The sequence below is a fragment of the Pseudopipra pipra genome, chromosome 1, assembly GCF_036250125.1.
Source record: "Pseudopipra pipra isolate bDixPip1 chromosome 1, bDixPip1.hap1, whole genome shotgun sequence".
NCBI classification, from domain to species: domain Eukaryota; kingdom Metazoa; phylum Chordata; class Aves; order Passeriformes; family Pipridae; genus Pseudopipra; species Pseudopipra pipra.
Window position 1 is genome coordinate 151,299,472 of NC_087549.1, and position 23,859 is coordinate 151,323,330.

General features: G+C 47.9%; 3 protein-coding genes across 8 annotated transcripts in view; 2 read left to right on the forward strand and 1 right to left on the reverse strand.

Annotated features, from left to right (window-relative positions):
• Positions 1 to 9,845, forward strand: part of LOC135404395 (mitogen-activated protein kinase kinase kinase 3-like) — an 85,374-nt gene extending 75,529 nt beyond the window's left edge. For all 4 annotated transcript variants that reach the window (XM_064639123.1, XM_064639142.1, XM_064639135.1 and 1 more), the window contains exons 12-17: positions 54 to 248; positions 1,053 to 1,201; positions 1,792 to 1,923; positions 4,819 to 4,948; positions 5,534 to 5,711; positions 6,952 to 9,845. In XM_064639123.1, the coding sequence (XP_064495193.1) occupies positions 54 to 248; positions 1,053 to 1,201; positions 1,792 to 1,923; positions 4,819 to 4,948; positions 5,534 to 5,711; positions 6,952 to 7,180 (1,013 nt within the window). In that variant the 3' untranslated portion in view covers positions 7,181 to 9,845. The remainder of the gene's footprint in view (positions 1 to 53; positions 249 to 1,052; positions 1,202 to 1,791; positions 1,924 to 4,818; positions 4,949 to 5,533; positions 5,712 to 6,951) is intronic.
• Positions 9,846 to 11,201: 1,356 nt separating this feature from the next.
• ACAA1 (acetyl-CoA acyltransferase 1) lies at positions 11,202 to 22,330 on the forward strand. Its single transcript, XM_064639155.1, has 12 exons — positions 11,202 to 11,438; positions 12,235 to 12,328; positions 12,585 to 12,642; positions 13,456 to 13,535; positions 13,992 to 14,034; positions 15,516 to 15,614; positions 16,403 to 16,483; positions 18,498 to 18,688; positions 18,788 to 18,967; positions 19,668 to 19,723; positions 20,801 to 20,946; positions 21,199 to 22,330. Exons 1-12 carry the CDS (start codon positions 11,217 to 11,219, stop codon positions 21,272 to 21,274), a joined length of 1,326 nt encoding a protein of 441 aa, XP_064495225.1. The 5' UTR covers positions 11,202 to 11,216; the 3' UTR covers positions 21,275 to 22,330.
• A 584-nt stretch (positions 22,331 to 22,914) lies between these two features.
• The window catches only part of DLEC1 (DLEC1 cilia and flagella associated protein), a 34,750-nt gene continuing 33,805 nt past the window's right edge, over positions 22,915 to 23,859 (reverse strand). For all 3 annotated transcript variants that reach the window (XM_064639108.1, XM_064639107.1, XM_064639116.1), the window contains exon 38: positions 22,915 to 23,421. In XM_064639108.1, coding sequence (XP_064495178.1) covers positions 23,307 to 23,421 — 115 coding nt within the window. In that variant the 3' untranslated portion in view covers positions 22,915 to 23,306. The remainder of the gene's footprint in view (positions 23,422 to 23,859) is intronic.

The following is a 23,859-nucleotide window of genomic DNA, read 5'->3' on the forward strand; positions in this document are numbered from 1 at the left end:
GTCCAACCTGGTGTGTGTGTTCTTGCTGTAACTTTCCCCCTCTTCTCCTGCAGGTCGGAGGACTTTCCCCAGGAGTTACTTCCCGCAGGAGAACCTGTTCCAGCTCGTCCCCTCCAGCAGAACCAAGAGTTTTAATGGGGACAGCAAGCTCAGCACGCTGCAGTACGACGAGTACAGGCCCAAATGTTGGAACAATTGTGAGAAGGGTCTGCAGGTCTTCAGCACCTCCCCTACAAAAGCAAGGAACTGTGAGTGAAACAAAGCCCCGAGTGCCTGAGGTCTCAGCAGAGCTGAGCCTCAACACAAAATTGAGTTACCAAGACCTGCTGAGTTACCATGAGCAGCTGAGTCAACCGTGGGTGAATGCGCCCCCAGCCCAGGACACATTGCATGAGCTTGTGTCTCAATGAGAATGATTTAATACAACACACTGTATCTTACCTTGGCCTTGATGGTGTCAGCTGGTGTTCAACACTTGCTGGGCTGCAGAAAATTGCTTGTGTGTTGGACTGTCAGTGTGCTCATGTAGCAGAAGCTTCAGGGAGACTTGGGTTGTGGGAGCAAATGTGTCCAGAGGCTCCACTCCTTGGATTACATTGCTGTCACCCCAGCACCCAGGCTCCTCTGCCATTGCAAAACTGCCCATACTGTAGAACTTGGTGCATTTGGGGCCCGTTCAGTGATAAATAACAACCTAGGAATGAGCAGTGAGATAAAAAAAGTCCTTACTGGTCCCTGCCTGAGTTGCTGCTCAGCCATGCTGTATCTCGCTAACCAGTCCCAGAGCAGAGGGGCAAGTCCAACATTGGCTAAGAAAACAGGTTTTGGAGGAAGGACTCTTAATGAAATAGGACTTTTTTAGGACTTGATACTGCTTAATGCTAGTGCAGACTGGGAGACATCCCCCCATGCCAGTAGCACCAGTGCTAAAACTGGTTTGTCCTGGTGCCCCTGGGAGAGGGTGGCTCACTGACTGCCCTGCACACTGTCGGGTCAGGAGGACACTGAAGCCTCCCTGATGCACTCTTTGAACCCTCTCCTCTCTTGTACAGCCCTGCAGGCACCTGTGAACTGGAGGCTGGGGAAGCTGCTGGGAAGAGGAGCTTTTGGGGAGGTTTATCTCTGCTACGATGCTGACACTGGGCGGGAGCTGTCGGTGAAGCAGGTGCCTTTTGATCCTGACAGCCAAGAGACAAGTAAAGTGAGTATGAGGGCAGGACTCTGTTCTGCAGCACCTTGGGGAGTTGTGGGCTGGAGGCTCAGGGTGGAGGTGTCTGTGTCCCTGATGGAAGGCAGTGTGTGGAGGCAGGGTGTTGTTTTCCCTCTCCTAGAGTGGTCCTGAATGGCTTGTGGCACCAGTCAGGGTGCTCTGGTGACTTCTCTGCCTCTTAGTCCCTTGGTCACATTGGCCTGCTCTGTCTCAGGTATCATCTCTTGCAGGTGTAACTGCTCTTCCTTAGTTTTGTCCTTCTTGCTCCCCTTCACCTTCTTTCCTCTCTGGGCACTGCATTAGCTTTGCTGGGGACTTCATTGACACCTTTTCAGAAAAGCTCTGTGAACACAAGTAATAATAAGTAAACCTGTCTCAAAGCCAAGCCCTTGTGTATCCCATGTGTCTCTCTCCTTACCTTTCTCTTAAGGCAGTGCTCCTCATTTCTGAGCCTCCTGTGGCCAGTTTCTTCGCAGGAAGCTTCACAGGGGCTGCAAAAAGTGTGCTCAGCATCGAGCAGTATTTGGATAATATTCCCAAAGTTATCATTCCCTTTCACAAGGAAGTCTGTTTTGTTACAGGAGGTGAATGCTTTAGAATGTGAGATCCAGCTGCTGAAGACTCTCCGTCACGACAGGATAGTGCAGTACTACGGGTGCCTGAGGGACCCTGAGGAGAAGAAACTGTCTATCTTTGTTGAATACATGCCAGGGGTAAGTGTGGCTCCTGTCCTGAATGGCAGAAAGCAGATTGAAACTGTCCTGGAGTTTGGTGAAATTTGGATCTGGAGCCAAACTATCCAGCTGAGCTGCTCCATAGCTGATGAGCTAAACCAGAGCACTGGCTGCATCCCTAAGGACTTGGGAAAGCTTAGGATGTGAGTCAGATGTCATAGTGAAGCCCCTCAACGTGCACTGGGTGAAATGAAAAGCCTTACAGGCAGGTTTTAGGTTTGAATCCTGGAGCAGGGTGTGTTCACAGTCTGGAATCTGCACTTGGTGAATGTGGGACATGATCCAGGATCTGGCTCCAAACACTGTGGCCTGAGCCCACCCTTAAGTATTTATTGCAAATCCCTGCAGGAAAAGCTAATAGTACAACTGTCCTCCCACAGCTGTCACCAATTATTTGTGGCTTTTCAGCACGTGTGTATTAAAAGCAGTGTTACTCACTTGGAGCCTTCTGTTGAGGACAGAGCTTTTCGTGGGGAGCGTTATCGTCTTGTGCACGAGCGGCTTCAATTTGTGACTTTGCTGATATAGAATGAAATAGCCCCTGGGAAAAAGGAGGTCAGAAAGCTTTGAGGGAGTCTAAGCAGGGCTGGAAAATGTGCATGGATGAGTTGAACATCTCTTTCTGTTTGGGAGCTTGTGAATTACATCAGCCATTAGACAAAGTCATCGGTTGGTGTAAATCAGCATAATGCTATTTACATTGCTGGAGGATCTGTTCTCCCAAGTCCCTCCTGTCCAGCTGGATTTGTTCCCCAGAGTGTGGGAGAATAAACCCTTGTTTATACAGATATTTGTAAGGTCAGAAGGGACAATTAAGTCATCTGGCTGCAAATAATTTTGGTCTTTAGTAAATGTGCTAGAAGCTCTCCTAACACATCTTGCATGTGAGTGGTCAGGTGGACTTCCATGCATCTGAATCCCTTCCAAGCCATGTCCTCCCTCTCTCCCTGTGGGCAGACATCTCATTTTAAGGTCTCACCATGAGGCGTGGACCCAGAGGAGTAAATCCCAGGAATTCCAGCAGTCCCCTTGCTGCTTATTCCACAGCGTGCCGATGTTTGTTAGCAGCCAGGAAACCAGCATTTGATGCTGGGGCAGCGTCCAGCAGGGCTGGAAGTTCAGTGTTTGTTTTTTTTAATGATAAACCCGAGCTCTGACCAAATACAGATTGACTTTGCTGCTGAAACAACAGTTCATTTGACAAAAGCAGCCCAGGGCTCTGGTTTCCAAGGCCAGTGGAAGTGAGTGAGTTCCCAGACCTTGCAGGGCAGCAGCTCTGCAATGCTGGGTCTGGCCAAACTTCCAATTTAAGACAGATAGCTTGGCAAAATCTTCATGGGGCCAAGCTTGGGTGCATCATTAGCTTGTTGTTCTTATGAACCCAGTTAATAGCTGACTTTGTAGTTTCTGTCCTGCCCATTAGCTATTTTATTTAATTTGTGCTTGGAAAACAGAATGACCACAGGCCTCAAAGAACCTGTGTCCCCTTCTTGTTTGATGTCCCCCCTCAGGGGGAGGGAGGACAGGATAAGAAAGCTTGTTTGGTTGTGGGTGAGTGAACATACCCTGCATACAGGCTGTGTGAGGGGGTCATTTAGAGCATTTCGGGTGGCTCCAGCAGTGCTGTGAAAGGGAAAGGAGAGGCCTGTCCACAGGATCACCACCAGCCTCAAAAGAAGCCAAAACAGTAGCGGGGCAGAGCAACAGCAGAGTTGGGTGGATGTGGAAAAGCTGATAAAAGTTTGACAGACTGACTTGGAGCAGAGCAGCCACTGTTCCCAGAACAGAAGGACTGGCAATCTTGGATCAACCCCAGAGCTGCAGGACAGGCAGAAGCAGCATGAGTTTCCCCTCCTGCTTCCCAGCTAACCTGAGTACTGGAGGTAGAGTAGAGCTGAGTGTGAACCCCAAATCTGCCTCTGGTTCATCCTGCTAAAACCCGGCTCTGGTGCAGTGAGACACATCCAACTTTCAAGTGGACAGAAAATGCAGCTAAAGCCAAGGGTGTCAGCCTCTTGCAGGTGATAATATCTGCACCTCTGCGTCCTTTCCTCTTTGATCAATAAAATCAAACCAGTTTGAGAGATTAAATTAGTAGCAAATTCCCTACCCTGGGTCTTCTTGTTGGAGCAGTCCTGTGAGTGGGTGGTTGCCCCTCATGGCCGTGGGTGCTCCTTGCTGTGTGAAGTTTTGGGAGGAGGCTTCATGGAAGACTGAGTTCTCTTGGCCCCAAGAACTGGCTCTCTACAGCTACCTGAAAGGAGGTTGTGGGCAGGTGGGGTCATTCTTTTCTCTTACGTAACAAATGATAGGACAAGGGGAAACAATAGGGAAAGGGGAGATTTAGATTGAATATTAGAAAAATTCCTTCACTGGAAGGGTGATGAAGCATTGGAACAGGCTGCCCAGGGAAGTGTTCAGAAAACACATGGCTTGGTGTTGAATGGCAGTGCTGGGTTAATGGTTGGACTCGATGATCTCAAAGGTCTTTTCCAACCATAAAGATTCTATGAATTTAATTAGTCGAGTTGATCTTCTCGCTTTGAGTTGTAATTCCTCATCAGTTTGGTCCATCTCCATGAGGCGGTGACACCCATCCAGCCACTAGAGGGGGAAAAAGGTCTGTAGTGCTGCCAGGAGGAAGCACCGACATGCACCAGAAACTACCTTTTTCTCCGCTGAGATCTGGGATATGAGCACAAATCTTTCCTCCGTTCAGCACTAAGTGGACTTCTATCTTGCTGTTTCTACACAGAATGGTTTGGGGTTTTTTTTGAGCTGGTTGATAAAACGGTCAGGAAAGCTTAAAAAGTTCCTGTGACACGATAGTTCTGCTGGTCATTACGGCGGGTTCATGTTGTTTCTTTGCAACAGGGCTCAATAAAGGACCAGCTAAAAGCTTACGGTGCTCTGACCGAGAACGTCACACGGAAGTACACCAGGCAGATCCTGCAGGGAGTCTTCTACCTACACAGCAATATGATTGTCCACAGGGACATTAAAGGTGAGTGGATAATACAGAGAGGCTCCTTGCTTGCTTGGATTTGTTCAACCCAGCCTCCCCCAGCCCCAGTATAAATTCTTGTGCACAGCACAGTGCTGGGATCTCACATTTAAAGTATTTTTGCCCCTGCCCTTCACCAGCTTGAACCATGAAAATCTTGAACGTGCAGCTGAAGCCAAAATCTTGTGCTGTCTTCTCTCAAGAGGAATTATTGTTAACTGCTCTTGCACATGTGAAAACCTGGTGTAACATACCCAGGAACTGAGAGGCTCTGGCATTTGGAAAGGTCTGGGGCTCTATTCTGCTGTCTGGGGTGGGGAGGATGATCTGTCTGCTCCCATCCACTGCTCACTTCTGGGAAACGTGCTGAGTGAGGGGATGCTGGTGGGAGTCAACCCTCTTGGAGAGCAGCTGCTTTAGGAGAAAAGGATTTTACATAATGCTGAGTCCAGCCCCACCACGGCCCTTTGGGCCCCCTCATGCCCGGCTCTGTGCCCGTGCCCTTCCTGCTCTCCTCACTGTAGCCACTTCAGTTCAGGTTGTTGCTTTCATCTTTTGGGGTTTTGTCTTTGCTTTTCGCCCCAGGTGCCAATATCCTGAGAGATTCTGCTGGAAATGTGAAACTTGGAGATTTTGGGGCCAGCAAACGCATCCAGACCATCTGCATGTCTGGGACTGGGATTAAATCTGTCACGGGAACACCGTACTGGATGAGCCCAGAGGTTATCAGTGGAGAGGGCTATGGAAGGAAAGCTGATGTGTGGTAAGGGATACAGTACAAACCCCACCACTGCTACTTAAATCAAGCAATCCTTTGGGGAAGTTGTAATGGGAGCAACAGGTGTAGCTAGTAGTTGGAAGCAGTGCAAAGGATGGAAATAGGAGACGTATGTTAGGATCAGCTGTGTGGATATCCAGAGGGAGCATGTTGTAGCTGAAGATCCCAAAACAGGAGCAGTCAGAATCAGAGCTTGCTTTTGGAAGCTCTTGTCGTGTGTGAGTATCATGTTCAGCTTAGTCCCACAACTGCTCTCAATTCTGGGAAAGCAAGTTGATAACGAAGTTCACTGAAAGAGCTGTTGAGTTTTGGTGGCCCTGATTTTAGGTTTACTAAGCCGAGCTCAGAGGCCCAGAAGATCTAAGAGGCCTTTCAAAATCTGCTCCTGGATGTTTGCATGTGGCTCAGGCACGAAGACAACAAAAACTATTGGCTGCTTGTGAATGATTTAATTTGTGAAGGATGTCAGATGGAGCCTGAAAGAGTTGGGATAACAGTATTAATCCTCCCAATAAATGAGGAGGAAGTACTGCCTTCAGTGTGCTTTCCATTGCGTGACCAAGCAAGTAGCTTCAACAAAAACTAGTCCTTCCAAGAGAACCTATTTGGTGGGGGAAAGCTAGGGAGTCCTTAGCAGGCAGCCATGTACCCTCCCCCACCTGCCCTGGCTGATGGAAGGGAAGTGTGGTTTAATATGTTTAGAATCAACTATGAATGGAGGTGGCAGAGTGTCCCTGCTGAGACAAGGACGACTCAGCACTGAGAGAGAAACCTCACAGGCTCTTTGCTGCTCATCAGATGTGTTCTTTCTCAGATACACCTCAGAGATTAAGTTGGGAATGAGCAAACACGTTTCATTCTGGCTCAGCTTCCTGGGGAGCTACATAGTATTGCTGAAACTATGGTGTCTGAACCTGTGCGTGGGCTCCCCTTCAGGGGATGCCCTGATAAGATCTCTCAAGCAGTTTTATGAAACTTAGTATCTGATGGTTAACGTAGGCAGAAAATCCACCAGCTTTAGGGCAAAGCTCCTGAGTTCACTCCTGCTGTGGGAGTGGAAATCCCAGTGCCAAGTGCGACCAGGGAGCTTTGGGGGACATGTGCTCACCTCGTGGGCATTTGCTTCCCACACGGTCCATTCAGGCAGGTGATCAGACATCACCTGCAGGTCCACCACCCCTGACCCTTTCCCCCCGCCTCACCCCTGTGCTTGGCACTGTTGCAGGAGCGTGGCCTGCACCGTGGTGGAGATGTTAACGGAGAAGCCGCCGTGGGCAGAGTTCGAGGCCATGGCGGCTATTTTCAAGATCGCCACCCAGCCGACCAACCCCCAGCTCCCCGACAGCGTCTCCAGCTGCTGCCGAAACTTCCTCAAGCAGATCTTTGTGGAGGAGAAGCGGAGGCCGACGGCCGAGGACCTGCTGAGACACCCCTTTGTCAACTGCGGGCTCTGAGCCCCCGGCAGCGGGGTTGGGAAGCGCCGGCGGGACGGAGGTGGCCGCTGGACCCGCGGTCAGACCCCTGCCCGGGGCTGTCCTGGCAGTGGCCTCCGCAGGTCCCTTCTCGCTCGTCGCTGCCTCGGCACCCGCCGCGCTGTTGGATTTTCAAGCTGCGTTCGGGACTGTTGGCGCCGGGAATTCGGAGCGAGGGATTTCCCGGACTGTGCGGGTGCTGGCCTGGGACCACGTAACCTCCTCGCCGCCAGCGGTACCGGGGTCGTCCCCCCTCATCGTGTAACTGATCTCTTGGGGGAAGTGCAGCACATGGGGTCTGTCCCCCCAGCATGACGGCGGTGCTGGCAGCACCCTCAGGACCGGGGGAGGAATCGGATGCTCAGTGGCCATCACTGCCTTTCGCAGAGGAACAGAGACAGGGCCTTCAGCCGAGCCGGAGGAGATGATCCTCAGACCGCAGAGTCGGGGGGACCCGGGTGTCCCCGTTCCCAAGGGGACCGACCCCGCTGGAGCTCGTGGGACCAGCCGGCGGCTCCGGGGGGCGGCGTTTCAATCTGTCCTGTGCCTTACGCGGTTACAATCAAGGAGTGATGCTCGACTCGGAGTCGGGTGTGATGATGCAGCAGCCGTGTTGACTTTGCGTTTGTGTGTGTGTATGTGTGCGTGTCTGTGTGTGTGTGTGTGTGAGTCTGGGAAGAAAGGGGTCTTCTCGGGGTGCAGGAGGTCTCTGCTGGGTACACCCACGGACGGATGCCCGGGACCCCTGCCACGGGCTGAGGGCTGTTTAAATGACAATGGTGTTTAAATGCTGTTGATGCTGGCAGGGCTCAGCACCAGCCAGATCACGTTGGGAACCATCAGGATTCCGGTGGGAGCTGAAGAGAATCTCAGCAAGGATGGCTCTGCTTAGCCACAGCTCTGCTAATCCATGCCCATGCTGCTGTGCTGGGGCTGGGAGGATGCCAATGTGTTTTGGAAGTGAAGCTGTAGGAAGAGCCCAGGGGGTCTTTGTAAAAGCCAAGCGAGTGCCTAAAATTAGGCAGAGAGGACCAGTGCCTGTGGATCTGGGTGCCTTCTCCTCCATGCCTTGTGGGACCATCCCCAGGTACAGGGAAGGGGGATGTCATCTCCCTTGTGGTGCCCAAGGGAGCAGCTGCAGGATCATGGAGCCTCAGACCAGGGGAGTGGATCTGTGGTGGTCGAGGGGAGCTGGAAGGAGATTTCTTCCCACAGTAGATTTAAAGTTGTAGGAGAAAATGGGCCAGTTGAAAGCAGAGCTGGGCTGTGGCCTCTGACCAGCTGGAAAACTGGTCAGAGTTTTCCAGCAGTGGCCTCTGTCCCTACTGGAAAACCTTGGCAAGGAGCACGCACAGAATCCCTGGAAGGTAATTAAATAATTAATCAGATCTTGGTTTTTTTGGATAAATTAGTTGCTCCAACCCACCTCCCCCTTCCCTGCAGAGTTAGCTAGTTCCACCTGGCTCAGCAAAGGGTTAAATAAGAAGGTATTGGGAGGTTCCATCCTCAGGCCAGCGCCAGACACAGGTTTATTTTAACTCTGGCGTTCATTGAAAATGAAAAGTGTTGCTTAGACTTAAGAGGAAAGTGAGAAATTGGTTGTTTGTGTGAATACATCCTTGAATTCTTCCGCATGGAGATCAAGGCTTTGCGGTGCTGGTGTGGCAGTGGGAGTGTTTCTGCATCCTTAACTCTGAAAAGAGAAGCAAAATTTAAGAGGTTGCCCAAAGAAGCTGTGGGTGACCCTTCTCTGGAAATATTCAAGGCCAGTTTGGACGGGGCTTGGAGCAACCTGGTCTAGTGGAAGGTGTTCCTGCCCGTGGCAGGGCGCTTGGAATGAGATGACCTTTAAGATCCCTTCCAGCCCCAAACATTCGATGATTTCATGATTCTAAGGGTTATTTCAGTTTTAAAATAATGAAACTCTGTGAGTGTTAGGGCAAATTAAAAGAAATAGCTAAAATAATTCCCTCTAAGTTTGCCTGAAAGCTGCAGAGGCTGGTTATTGCCTAGGCTGGGATCCGGGGAAGCTGGGGGGCAGTGGTGGAGCAGCACTGGGGGTTTGTGCCAGTCGACCATGGCAGTGATGGACAGCTTTCCTTGAGGGGGTAAAGTCACCCCTTGCCAAGGGGGAATGAAGGACTTTATTCTGTGAACAGGACCAAACCCATCAGTCTGATCAGTAATATGGGATGGCTGGAAACAGATACAAGGGAAAAAAAAAATCAACGTTGGCTGGGAAGGGGCTTGGCAGAAGAGAGCAACAAAGTACGTGTTCACCAAAGTTTTAAAAAAAAAAAATCAAAACCATTTTTAAGCTGTTTTCTTCTCTTTCATTGAATCTGTTTGGTTTGGGTTTTCTCAGTCCTTCAGTGGTGGGTGGGTGTTTTCCTTCTCTCCAAAGCCTTGAGAGCAAAAGGCTCTCAAGCCCAAAACGCTCCCAGGGCCCTCAAACCACCCAAACATCCCGTGGATGGATGTGGCTCGTGGGGATGTGTGTGTGTGTGTGTGCACGTGTGTGTGTTTGAGACACTCCTCAGGTGCCTTTGCCTCTCTGGTTTGTAAAACCCTTGCAGTGTTCTGATGTACAGAATGGAACCAGGAAAAGCGAATGGAATATCCTGCCATGTAAAGTCATTTTCTGTTGGTTTGGTTTGGTTTGGTTTTATTTTACTTTGCCTGTAGCAGGCCCTGCGGCTTCCCCTGTGAGCTGCATCCCCGGGTATCCATGGAGAAATTAATTCCCCTTGGGAAGGAGGCTGGAGTGGGATATTGGAACAGGCTGCCCAGGAAAGTGGTGGAATCAACATTACTGGAAGTGTTCAAAAAGCGTGTGGGTGTGACACTTGGGGACATGGTTTAGTGTTGAACATGGTTGGACTCGATGATCTTGAAGGTCTTTTCCAACCTTAATGATTCCACAATCCTACATTTCCATTGCCTGTCCCCTGCTCACCAGTACAGCCCCTTCCCAGCAGGGCAGGGGCACAAAGGACACCTGGTTTGACCATCCCAGGGCAGCAGCGGGGCCGGAGGGTGACAAGGAGATGACGATTCCCAGGGTTCTCTGGAACTAATGGATCTGTGCAGTTCTCTGACCCGCTGGCTCTGCGTGTCCCTTTGTCCTGACATCCCACCTTGTATTCCAAACACATAGGCTTTTATAATTTTAAATTTAATTTTTGTTTATTTTTATTTCAAAATTTTATTTTTTCTTTATTTCTATTTCTTCTTCATTCCCCCTCTTCCCCCCTCTTTTTCTCCTTTTTTCTCCTTTTTTCTCCTTTTTTCTCCTTTTTTCTCCTTTTTTCTCCTTTTTTCTCCTTTTTTCTCCTTTTTTCCTTCTCTCCTGCTTTTTTCTTTTTTCCTTTTCATCCTTTTTTTCCTGCTTTTTCCTATATTTTTTCCCATCTTTTTTCTTTTTTATCCTTTCTCCTTTTTTCCCTTTTTCATTTTTTTCCTTTTTCCCTTTTTTCTTTTTTCTCCTTTATTTCTGCTTTCCCCCCCTTTTTTTCTCCTTTTCTCCCGCTTTTTCCTATTTTCTTTTTTCTCCTTTTTTCTTATCTTTACTCCTTTTTTTCTTTTTCCTTTTTTCTCCTTATTTTCTTTTTTCATATCTTTACTCCTTTTTTCATTTTTTTTCCCTTTTTTCCCCCCTTTTTCCCGCCTTTTAATTTTTATTATTTTGTTTATTTTTTCTTTATCAACCCGATTCCTTTACTTCAAATTTCCCTATTTACCCCAACACCTATTTAAATTTAAGCTCGGCCTTGTGGGTTCGCTGGGCTCGGCTTGGCCGTTCGGGGGCGGAGCGCGGGTTACACCGGGGGGCGGGGCCATGCAAATGAGGAGGGACTGTGACTAACACCGCCCCAGTATGTAAATGAGGTGCGCCGCATGCAAATGAGGAGGGCAATAACAATAGAGATGATAGTATGTAAATGAGGGGGCGGTGTTATGCAAATGAAGAGGGCTGTGACCATGCCGGGAGCCTGCACGTAAATGAGGGGGTGGGGCCATGCAGATGTCCGCCGTCAGTGACAAGATGGCGGCGGCGGTGGCGGCGCGGCGGGCGCAGCTGGTGCTGGGGCACCTCTCTGGGGCCGCCCCGAGCCCCGCGGCCGCCCCGAGGGCTGTGCCCTGTGCCGGGGGCCCCCCGCGGGCCGCCAGCCCCGACGACGTGGTGGTGGTGCACGGCCGCAGGACCGCCATCGGCCGCGCCAAGCGCGGCGGCTTCAAGGTACGGATGGGAGGGTCCTGCCCGCCTGCCACCCCCCCGCCTGCCCCTCACAGGTGCTGGGATCCCCTTCCTCGCGTACCTGGGTGCTGGACGCCCAGCTGCCGCCCAGGAGCTGCTCTACTCTGAAAAAGTGTAAAAAAAAGAACGTTTTGCGATGGTTTTAATGCTCGGGGTGGGTGGTCCAGGTGTGGCAGGGCCTGTGGCGTCCCCCAGAATAGCGGGGCAGTGTCCCGAGGGGTCTCCTGGGACCAGCCACAGTCTCCGCTGTCACCTGCCCTGGCACGCGGAGCATCGCCTTGGAAAAGCAGCGTGGCCTTCACCTCCTCGGACCTGCCACCCTTCTGGAACCCGCGGCCACAGAGCCCTCAGCGAGAACGTAGCGCCAGGATGGCCCTGAAGGATGCGCGTTGTCATCCTTCAGAACGGGTCTCGTCATGCCGGCCGTGCTTCCCACCAGCTGAGGGGCCACAAAATAAATTCTTTCACAAAATTACTCGAGGGGCTCAGTTTGCTGAATCTTGTCACATAACTCACTGTAGTTGTTTGATTTTGAAGGCCCAATACAGTGTGTTCCTATAAAAACGGAGGTCAGGAGAGAAAGCAGTGTGTATGTTCAATTGCTTGAAAGACACTTGGGGTGAAGACAGAGTAACTCTGTTGCAGCAGGAAAACAACAACCAGTGTAAGCTGAGAAGAAGAGTAAAGCTGCCTTAGCCCTCTGGAGTGGTCTGGGGGTGAACTGGTGGCAGGGCTGTGACTGGTGTTTGCTGGTGGCACTGATCCCCTGTGCTCTCAGGACACGACACCCGACGAGCTGCTGGCTGCTGTGATGACAGCTGTCCTCCAGGATGTCAACCTCCGTCCTGAGGCCCTGGGAGACATCTGTGTGGGTGAGTGAGAACCTCCTGGTCCGGGTGGCTCTGTGGGACACGCTGCTCCTGGTGTCCCGTGGGATACTCATGGGGTTGGGAGGGGTTAGTGTGCAGCGCTGGGTTTAGGAAGGCAGTGTTCCTATTTCACGCCTGTCCTGTCCGTGGTAGGGGGATCTGGGTGCTGAGTGGTGCTGAGCTGGGGTGATGGGAACATCCCTTTGATGCCTGCAAGGGGAATGTAACCCATTGACTGGAATTGTATCTTTGCACTCAGGGAATGTGCTGCAGCCTGGAGCTGGTGCCTTGATTGCAAGAGTTGCACAGTTTCTGAGGTAAACTCCCAACCAGGCTGAGGTTCTCCCTCTGCTCCCCAGGCCTTGGCTGCAGAGTAGGGATTGGAGGTGTGGTGGGGCTCATGCACTCCCAGGAATTACACCAGTCCACCTTTTGCCTAGAAACTAGACTTTGGTCGAGTGTTTGGAGAACAGTGATGGCAAAGGGTTGGGGAGGCAGAGGTGAGGCTGTTTAATCTGTTTGTGCTGCCTCTGAATGGGAGATCTTGTTTTGTGGGCTCCCAGCTGCACCTGGTGCTTCTCCAGACTGGGAGGCTTTGCTTCTCTCTGCTATGCCTGATCCCAAAACCATGGAGTGGGCTCAGATCTTTCTGTCATTGTCCAGTGTTGGTGGTCAATGGCTAATACTGAGCTGGATCCCAGATTCCAAATATTTCAGTCACTGTCTGTTGCTGTTGTTTGCTTCTGTCAGTCAGTGCATTAGCACCACTTTGGACAGGTGCTGGAACAGCCCACCAATAATTAGGAATATTGCAAAGCTTTTCAGGGTTTCTGGCCCAGATCAGAGCTTGAGATCTAGGCCCAGGAGAGAGTTCTGCTCAAACAGGACCTTCTGAAGACAGACTCATGGGGAAACAGCACTCAGAGCCACTTGCCAATCAAGTGTGGAAGTTATCTTTGAACTTTGCTTTCCCTTGGTGCAGGACCAAATAGGTCAACAAATGTATAAAGGGGTCGGTTTGGAAACTTGAGGGTTAAAGTTTAATCAGGTGGTTTAACGCTCCCTTTAGAGCTTTGGGTTGTTGGTGGTTTTCATCACTGAGTCTTTGCCAATGCTGTCTTGTTTTCCAGTGGTATTCCAGAGACAGTTCCGTGCTCCAGTGTGAACCGGCAGTGCTCCTCAGGTCTCCAGGCCATTATCAATATAGCTGGTAGGTGTTGTGGGCACTGGGATCGGAGTCCATGCCTGCCCCACCCCAAGTGCTCATTCCTCCTGTCCTCCAGTCTCTCTGAGCAGTGAGAACAGTGACAATGTCTTGCGCAGCTGGGAATTTTCAGTGTGGTGTTAGTTGAATATTTTTATAACCTTGACTGGCTGAGTTTATCCCTAGAGAAGTAACTTGGTTTTCTGGGTATAAGTTCTACCATCACCTCCATATCAGGCAGCTTCCAGAAGGGTCCCTCCAGTCCTCTCTGGCCTCATGTCAGGTCATGGTCAGTCCTCAGCCCCATCAGCTCCTTGGCCTGGCTCTTGCTCTGGCAGGCAGGAGGATGAGGGAATGCCCATTTGGCTTTGCCAGATGCCTCAGGGGTTTGGAAACCAGAGCTGGGATGGAAATGCTTTTGCTCCTGATGACAGTAAGAATGTTTGTGCACTGCTGTTACAGGTGGCATCCGAAATGGATCGTATGACATTGGCTTGGCCTGTGGGTAAGGAAGTCTTTTCACGGTACTTGCTTAGGCTTCCTGAAGATAACACTCTGTCCCTCTGCTATAGCCTGCCCAAAATTAGCTTTTTAACTAATCTCCACCTAACTATCGTCTTGGAAGACCAGCAGCTGTCTTGGAAAAGAAATTAATGTCCTACCCGTGCTAATAAGTGCTCTGCAGATTTACAGGAGCTGTTCTGTGTGGATGAAAAGCCTGTTCTCTGCTTCAGTCCTAAAATCATAAGAAGTGTTTATTTTTTAGAGGATTATGTAAATGTTAGGTTGGTTTTGGAGAAATACTAGTGACCACATACACATTCACTTTAGAAGAACAAGTGAAAAAGTGTTCAGTAATCCTGAGGGTAAAATACTGAGTTTTTCTTTTTCTTTACCTTGGTGATTTTAAGTCTTTTTTTGAATTATTACTGCACACAGTTATCCATCAGTCCTTAGGAAAAGGTTTATATTTACAACTTCTCAGCACCTGCACCTGCACATACACATTGAGCAAGATCAGAGGTTGAGAACACTCTTCCCTTCTTAGGTTGCTGCAAAATAAAGAGCTCAGCAGGACACATGTGCTCCTCTGCTGTGGGCAGAGTACCCGGTGTTCATGGGCAGTGCCTGTGCTTGAACACATGATGCTTTTCACAGCTTCACTTTGAAACAATTGTTTCAAGAAATTGCAGCTGAAGTCAAGTAATGCAGTGTCCTTAGAGCTGGTTTAAATTGCTCATAGCACTTACTGTAAGCTGCTTGGGGGGAAGACCTTATTTTCTGCTGGTTTTTCATTTTCCAGGAAGAGTGTATGTGTTATTTATTCTTGATGAGTGTATTTGTGTGGTGCAGAGTATAATTCAAACCCTTTTCCCATCGTAGGCTTCATAATCTGGACTGACTTTGCAAAAGCTCACCAGTCTTAAGTAATGGCAGTGTATTTCTGCAGTAAATTTGAGTACTTCAGTGTGTTAATTCATTTGTAGGTCAAAGATTGCAGCCTCTGGGATCCGTGTCTTAAATTCTTTGTATTGCAAAATATAAATGATGCAACTCACTGAAAGCTCTTTGTCATGGTTTGCTTAATACTTCTCTTATTCCACTGCCAATCTGTTCTTAAGCTCTTAAGTGGCATGTTTATGGCTGTTGACAATCTCACTGGAAAATCCAGCCCTTGAACCTTGGGTTTCTCATTATGTTTGAGGATAAAAGTGCCAGAATCATTAGCAATTCCTTCCTAGCTGTGGAAACACGAGAAATTAACTGCTGACATTGGTATCCTGTTCTAGTGAAACAAGGACCAATTGAACCTTGCAATCTGTTTTCATTTCATGATAATTCGTATATTGATGATTAAAGAGCTTCTGCCTCAGCCAGTTCTTAATTAGCAGTCTGTGTTTCTGTGGGATAATAGGAAAGCCTGTTGTCAGGATACTGAGTTTTGATCAGTCTTAATGAAGCAATTCAAATTTTTCCTGTGTTTAGTGTGGAAACAATGTCCCTCAGAAGTGCAAATAATCCTGGTGATATCAGTTCCAGCATGATGGACAACAGCAAAGCTCGAGACTGCCTTATTCCTATGGGGTAAGTGTTTCCCCTTCCCACAGCTTAAGGGTTTCCTAGATGCTCTGTCTCCTCAGTGGCTGTAGTTTCAAATCCATCTGAATTCAGGGAGCTTGGAGCTGTGTTTATCAGCATCCTCTTTGGCAGTGGTGGAAAATTAATGATGTGAAATGGGGGAAGAAAGGCTGAGAGAACTGGGATTGTTCAGCCTGGGGAAGAGAAGGCCTCAGGGTGACCTAATTGTGGCCTTCCAGTGCCTGAAGAGAGCGTCCAAGGAAGATGGAGAGGGACTGTTTACAGGAGAATAGAGTGATAGGATAAAGGGTATTAGCTTCTACCTGAAAAGAGAGCAAGTTGAGATTACATACTAGAAAAAAATTTTTTATTCTGAGGCCCTGGCACAGGTTGCCCAGAGAAGCTGTGGCTGCCCCATCCCTGGAAGTGTTCAAGGCCAGGTTGGACGGGGCTCTGAGCAACCTGGTCTCGTGGAAGGTGTCCCTGCCCATGGCAAGGGGGTTGGAACTAAATGATCTTCCAACCCAGGCCATTCTATGAAGATCTGCAACTCTGAGGAAAGATTTCCTTGTCTTAAGCTCAATGGCTTGATGAGCAAGAAGAATGGATTTGAACCTTGTTTTGGTCCTAGATTTGATTCAGGATTTGTTTCTGCCAGCAGTTCTTGGTTGAGAAGGCAGCAGTTGGCTTTGACACTAAAGCCAGTCCTTGTACCTTGTGTTGTCTCAGTAGAAGCCAACTGCACCTCCATTAGATGTGTCCTTGTATTAACTCTGCGATGTTGTTTTCCCCAGAATAACCTCAGAAAATGTGGCAGAGAAGTTCGGGGTTTCCCGGAAGAAGCAAGATGCCTTTGCCTTGGCTTCCCAGCAGAAGTAAATGCCGGTTTTGTTGGGTTTTTTTAACCTTTTAGTTAAGGGATAAATACAGCTAGAAAACAATCCGCTATTTCCCAAGAGAGATCAAGTGCAGCCTTCTTGTTGCCTTCCAATCCTTAATAGTGAGTAAGGAAGCTTGAGATTGTCTGACCCAAGATCAGTGCGTGTCCAGGGTTGTGTGTGATGAGGAAAACTGAACCCAGAGCTGTCCTGGGGATGGTGTGACTGACCCTGCACAAGTATCACCAGGCACATGAACCCTGGGCAGTGAGTGCCCCTGTGTTTTTCAGCACATGCCTATGGCTGAGGGGTTGGAACTGGATGATTTCTAAGGTTCCTTCCGATCCAAACCATTCCATGTTTCTATGATACAACCTCGGTGAGGTTTCTGGAACGAGTCAGTGGTGTGGTATTTTCACAGTGGCTTTGGCTCAGGATCACTGGAACCTGAATGTGGGAGCAGCAGCAGAAGGAACCTTTCCCAAGAGGGAATAGTTGAGCACAGCTGTTTGTAGGGAACTGCTGAGCTTGTGAGAAGAGTGGCTTGTCCTTGCTGCAGGTGTTTGGCTCTGAGTCCAATCCTACCTCTGATAACCTTCCTCTTGGATTAAATCACTGCCAAAGTCAACTGACCCTGGGATCTGTGGGGCTGTACTGGCAGAGCAGTGGCAGGTGATGTGGTAAAGCTGCTGCCATCAAAGAGTTAAACTCGCTCTCAGAGCTCTGTTTAAGCATCGCCCCGGTCCAATTATTTATCTAACACAGGAAGCCACTGCACAGGGCAGTTAACCTTTAAATTCTGGCCCTGCTGCTCAGGGAACTTGGCATGCCAGCCTTTCTCACTGACGTGGGACTGATAACCAAAAGGGTATGTGAATGTGATCCTCACGCTCACGTGAGGCAGGGGGTGACTTTCTGGCCTTGGTCTCAGGATGTCTGTGGAGTTACTGAACTGTCCTTCAGCACTTTGCTCTAACTCACTTACCTGGGAGCATTGAAAACTTTATTAGTAAAAGTGTAAAGTGATGAGGGGGTAAAACAAGCTTTTGATCTCCAATTTGTATTCCCTTTAAAGGATTTACCTCTGGAAGGTAAATCCTGTAAATCAGCTCCACTTTGGAGGCTTTTAAAATACATTGTTGATAGGAAAGATAAAATCTATGTGGCCTGAGCTAATTCTAGTTTAGTTAATTGTATTCTGCCTACTTATATCCATCTGGTCATGGCAGCTGTTCCCTACTGCTGATTCTGATGTCTCAGGGACCAGGTTCTGTCCTCAATGCACCCTTACTGCTAAAGGTCTTGCCCAGAGCAGCTGTGGATGCCCCATCCCTGGAAGTGTTCAAGGCCAGGGTGGAGGGGGCTTGGAGCAACCTGGGATAGTGGAAGGTGTCTCTGCCCGTGGGCTGGAATAATTCTACAAAGTCACGCTGAACTATGCAATGTGCATTGCCTTGTTTTGGGTTAAAAGGCTACAGTTAAATGATAGAAAATTAAAGTCTGTGGTCTAAAGCTTAACTTGTCTTTAGTAGGACAAAACCAGGAACAAGTGTAATTTCAGCCATTCCTTAACTTGTCAGAAGTCATTGGGATTATGTGGAGGCTTAGCCCACATGCTCTGTTTAAACCCTCAAAAGTAAGAATTGATGTTTGAACATCAGGATTCATTTCTTTTCATACACTTGTGATGTGACTGTACCTCTGGACAAGTACAGCTTCATGTTGGGAGCTGGTGGTGGTCAGTCAGTCACAGAGGTGTTGATGGGAACAGAACAGGGATCTTGCTCAGAAATCTGTGATCCTGTGACCCAGGTCTGGGGACAGTGCCCATAATGTTGATGTATAGGTGAAGAGTTTGTCTTCCCATGAATGGAAAGAAGAATTTGCCTGTTGTTTTGACAGCCACTCAGCAAGGATGTACCAAGTCTCACCTTAGTTCACTCTCTAACTGTTTTCCTTCATTTCAGTTCTCCTCCAAAATATTTTAACATTTCACTCTCTTCTTTACCAGAGCAGCAAAAGCTCAGCAGATGGGACTGTTTAAAACTGAGATTGTTCCAGTGAAGACCACTGTTACAGATAATCAGGGCAACCAAAAAACAATCACAGTGAACCAAGATGAAGGGATTAGGCCCTCCACGACCCTGGAAGGCTTGGCCAAGCTGAAACCTGCCTTCAAAGAGGACGGAAGCACTACAGCAGGTCAGCTCAGCTGTTAAATCTGTGGTGGTTCTCTGGTTTACCTGCCTTGTTCTAGAACTTGCTTAGGCAAAAAAGGTGTTAACAGGTCTTTTCCAACAGGTAATGCCAGCCAGGTCAGCGATGGAGCAGCTGCTGTTCTCCTGGCAAAACGCTCGAAGGCAGCTCAGCTGGGACTCCCAGTCCTGGGGGTGCTCCGGTCCTTCGCTGTGGTGGGGGTCCCACCTGATGTGATGGGCATTGGGCCAGCTTATGCCATCCCTGTTGCTGTGGAAAAGGCAGGTAAGAACCCCCTGTCATTCACACAGTGTTTGGCAAAGGGGAAATCAGACTCCCTGGGCGGAGATTTAAGATTACATTATTCAAGCATGAGCAGCTGTTGGCCACAGGAGCAGTGAAATTAAATTCCACACCTTAAAAGAGGTCCTGCCTCTGACTGTTGCAACACTGTTCAGTTTCCACAACAGTTAACACTAAATCACTCACAGTGTGTTCACTTCTTAACATGACCAGCATTGGGGGGTGTGGAGTTTGTGTTTGGTTTTTGAGGGTTTTTTACTTTATGGCTTTGGCATCATTCCAGTGTCCTTAGGAAACTCATTAGGTTAATCAGCTTCTACAGCTGATGATTACTGTTGTACCTGCCTGCCATGGCTATGGTCACATGCCCACCTGTAGCTTTATCTTTCACTTTCAAAACACCCTTCAATCCTTAATCCCCCTGCAGAGAAATTACAATTAATCTAAGGAAATTTGGCAGACTCATTGGCACAATGCTATGAACTGTGATGTTTTGCAGTCTTTAGATACTGCTGCATGTAAACACATGTACCAGTGTAGATACCCCACGCGGAGCCAAGGTCCTTCTTTTGTCATTAGTGGATAAGAACTGGAATTCATGAACAGGTGCTGTGAGTGAATTATTCTCTTTGATATGAGGCAAAAACATCTCTTTTTAACTCCTTACTTTTCTGGCCCATAGGTCTGACTCTGAATGACATTGATATATATGAAATTAATGAAGCCTTTGCAAGCCAGGTGAGTGATCATCCTGTTTGAGTTGCTGCATTGCTTGGCAACTGAATGTATTTTCAGGTTAAGATTTGAACTTGTTCCACATATTACATCTTTAGCTGAATGTTATTAACATGTGCAAACTATTTTCCTTTTCCTTCAGATAAAAATAAGCTTAAGCAGCTTAATATTAGGAAAAAAAGTCCACTGAATAAGAAGGTGATCTTTGCTATTGCACCCTTGCAAAATCTGTTTCACCAGGGCTGTAATTTGTTGTCAGGTGGTGTTTGGAGGCAGGAAACTTCACTACTGTGTCTTATCAGGAACAGTGTGGCAGCAGGACCAGGGAAGTGATTCTTCCCCTGTACTCAGCACTGGTGAGGGCACACCACAAGTGCTGTGTCCAGCTCTGGGCCCCTCAGTTCAGAAAGGACATTGAGGGGCTGGGGCAGGTCCAGAGAAGAGCAATGAGGCTGGGGAAGGGACTGGAGCACAAGTGCTGTGAGGAGAGACTGAGGGAGCTGGGGTTGTTCAGCCTGGAGGAGAGGCCCAGAGGAGACCTCCTCACTCTCTACAACTCCCTGACAGGAGGCTGTAGCCAGGTGGGGGTTGGTCTCTTCTCCCAGGAACCAGCAGTAGGACAAGAGGGCACAATCATAAGCTCTGCCAGGGGAGGTTTAGGTTGGATATTAGGAAGAAAGTTTTTACAGGGAGAGTGATCAGACATTGGAATGGGCTGCCCAGGGAGGGTGGATTCACCATCCCTGGAGGTTTTTAAGATGAGACTGGATGTGGCATCAGTGCCATGGTCTCATAACCATGGCAGTGTTGGATCAAGAGTTGGACTTGATCTCGAAGGTCTTTTCCAACCCGTCTGATTCTGTGATTCTCTTCAAGTCTGTGACATGTCTGTCAGCATGTGCATGGGCTCAGTTTGAGATGAAGTGGATAGTTTTAGCTCACTTCTCTTGTAACCAGTTCCACTCCTTTCCCATGGGAAAGGTGGTCTAGCTGGAGTCAGGCCTCCAAGTTGGAGGAGAAGAGCTGAGAACTAACGGGGACGAGAGCATCAGCATGAAACCATTCCCTGTGTCTTTCCAGGCTGTGTACTGTGTTGAAAAGCTGGGCATTCCCATGGAGAAGGTGAACCCCCTGGGAGGAGCAATAGCACTGGGGCACCCCCTGGGCTGTACTGGTGCTCGCCAGGTCGTCACTTTGCTCAACGAGCTGAAGCGCAGAGGGAAGAGGTGAGTGCTGAGGATCAGTGCTGGCCTGAACACCTACGTGTGTGTAACTAACACAGGCTCAGGAGTCACCACAGTTTTGGGGTCACCTTTTTCCATCCCTTGGATGGCTTGGAATGTGAATTCCCTATGTTTCTCTTGTTGGCAAAGGAGAGCAGTGGGCAGCTCATATTTATTGTATTTTTAATTTGTATTTTTCTCCCAGATGATGTAAACCTGAGCTTGTCTTTTTCCTAATTCCATCTGTTGTTTCAGAGCCTATGGAGTTGTGTCCATGTGCATTGGAACTGGCATGGGTGCTGCAGCTGTGTTCGAGTACCCGGGGAAGTAACTCCAGTACTGGCAGAACAACACAACAGCTCATTCTCTGCCTTCCCTAGTGATAGCAAATGATTTGCACTGTGAAATCAAGTGAGATTCATTACTAGATTTACAAATTTTAGGCAGAAATTGTGAAGTAGAATTAATGGAACAGCTCTGCTAAGCAGGTGGGGACATGCAAAACTAGCCCGTGGCTTCCAGACATGAGAAATTAGCTCAGCTGAAGTTCAACTACAGGCCCTGGTCTGCTGATTATGAATTAATATTTTTAAATTAATTGATCTCTTTATTCTGTGAATATTATCAAAGAGAAGTAGTTCACAGGACAGTATTTTTGTATGGCAAATTGTCTAAAAGGGTCACTCAAAATGAAAACATCAGTGCACATGAAAAGGCTTTTCCAGGTGGGTGTTTTTTTTTTTTTTTTAAGATTTAACCATTTTTCAAGAAGTTTAAAACAGCTTGTTTTGAAGCAAAGACTTCAGATTTCCTTTACAACTGTGTCTGTCGTATGCAAGTCATAAGTTGTGTGTGTCTGACATTGTCCCTACAGTGGAGGATGTGCTGTAGCTTGCTGCTGTTGGAGTTGCTCTGAAGCCTCCAGTGGGGGAAAGTGGAAGGACTGGAATGTAATCTCCAAGGAAGTGCCTGAATAGAAAGGTTCTGTTGGATTGCTAGAAGCCAGGAATTTGGAAGTGGCCATTCCATCTTTTACAACACGTCTAATTATCTGTTTGCATGACTCTATGGATAAACTTGTGCTTAATCTTATTTACTTACCTAACATAAAGCAAAGTTCAGCATTACACTTACTGCAAGCACCACATGAACATCAGTGACAGCTCAGTCCTTCAGTACTAACACAAATGTGTGTTAGATCTTGTGTCCCTTATCTGTTCTCTCTGATCTGAACAGGAAGATCACTGAAGCTCAGAGTTAATGGCTTGAAAAAGAAATGTACTCATTGACTTTGATGTGTTAGAAATGTTTAAGTTTGTAACAAACAGAAGTTCTTTGTCCTGACTCTTGTTTTTGCACTTAATAATACAATTGGGTTCTTGCAATACATTTGTTTCCTTTTTATGATGGTTGTTAGTTGAAGGTCATGATGAGTTAGAGCTGTTTGATATCTCACATTCCCATGCTGTAGCCTCTCTCACTCAGCAATCAGGCTGTATTTTAGAGCCAAAAGATGGAATTATTTAGAGGGGTTAAAGAGGCGTTAGCATCCTCAAGAGTCTTTTCACACTGAGGTTCCTGTGTATAACCTGAGTTGCTCTGTATGAGCTGTCGTGCATTTTCTGTTCTTCTCCTGTGTGGATCCCTGCCCCTTCCCACACACACTGCCTTTGACAAAAACCTTTTATGTGAGGGGAGTGGAAAACTTTAACAGGCTCAGAAGTGGGAATTTCAGTGACCTTTAGCTAAAATAATACTAAAAACATTTAAAAAGAAGTGAGTAAATGGGAACCATGTGGGGGGAAAGAATGAAGAGGAATAAGGGTTCCTCCCTCTGTTGCTGTAGGGGATGTTCTCAAGACCCAAGCATGATGAAACAGGCAGGTTGGTAATTTTCCAAGGAGTCCAGGGAAAGCTGGCTCTTCTTTTCATGTAAGGCATCGAGAAAAGAACCTGGGGAGTGCTGGCCTGTTCACCAATTCTTGCTTTTATTATGTGTCAATGTCCATTTTAATGTCAAACAAGTAAACGAGGCAAAGCAAAAGCTACTTTAAGGTAGGAACAGTCTTTAGCTGTAATTTGAGGTGTGCTGGGCCATGCAAAGGGCTTTGACTGGACTTACACAGCTGCTTTGCAACTTAAAACCTTGTTCTGTGGCTAATGCTAAGCTTATCACAGCAATAAAAGCAACAGCACAGGATGAATTTATGACTGGTTAAGGTACCATGAGAATTTTTTTCTTCCTAACTTAAATTTTCATTCTGCTAAAATTCCAGTCCCTATTAAAAGAACAAAAGTATATGAAAATACAGGCTCAGCTACATTCAGCCTGTTACCTTGACATTTGTTCCACACTGTCTTGTTTAAAGGTTGTCATCATTCCTCTTGTGCATTCCTCGTCCTCTGAGGTGCAGCTTGCAAGGCTTCTCTCCTAGCACTCCAGCAATGGTCACAAGAGCTTCATAGTCAATGTTACTCCTAAAGCACACAGCAAAAAGACAGTTCAGCTACAGCAACGTGCAGTTCTGTGTGGAGGAAAAAGGGGAGAATGGTGTCCTAAGAGTGCTCCAAGTCACAATCACAGGTCCTTAACATTAGTGTCAAGTCCAGGTGACAGTCTTACTTCCCAGGGCCGTGCCCCACAGGTACATACAGGGTGTTGGAAAAGAATGGTTGAGTCTGTGCCTGAAGACATTTGATTATTAACCTCATGTTTGTAAGAAGAGTATCTTCCTACTTGTAAAATTGTATTTAAATAAATGAAACAAAGCTCTGCTGAGAGCAAACACCTGCACTGCCTTGATGTGAAAACTCCTCCCTGTGACAGGCAAAGTTTGAAGCAGAAAAGTTTCTCTCACTCCCCTAAGACATGGGGCAATCGGTAGAGTCTAGATTGTAAATGAACATCAAAAAGGT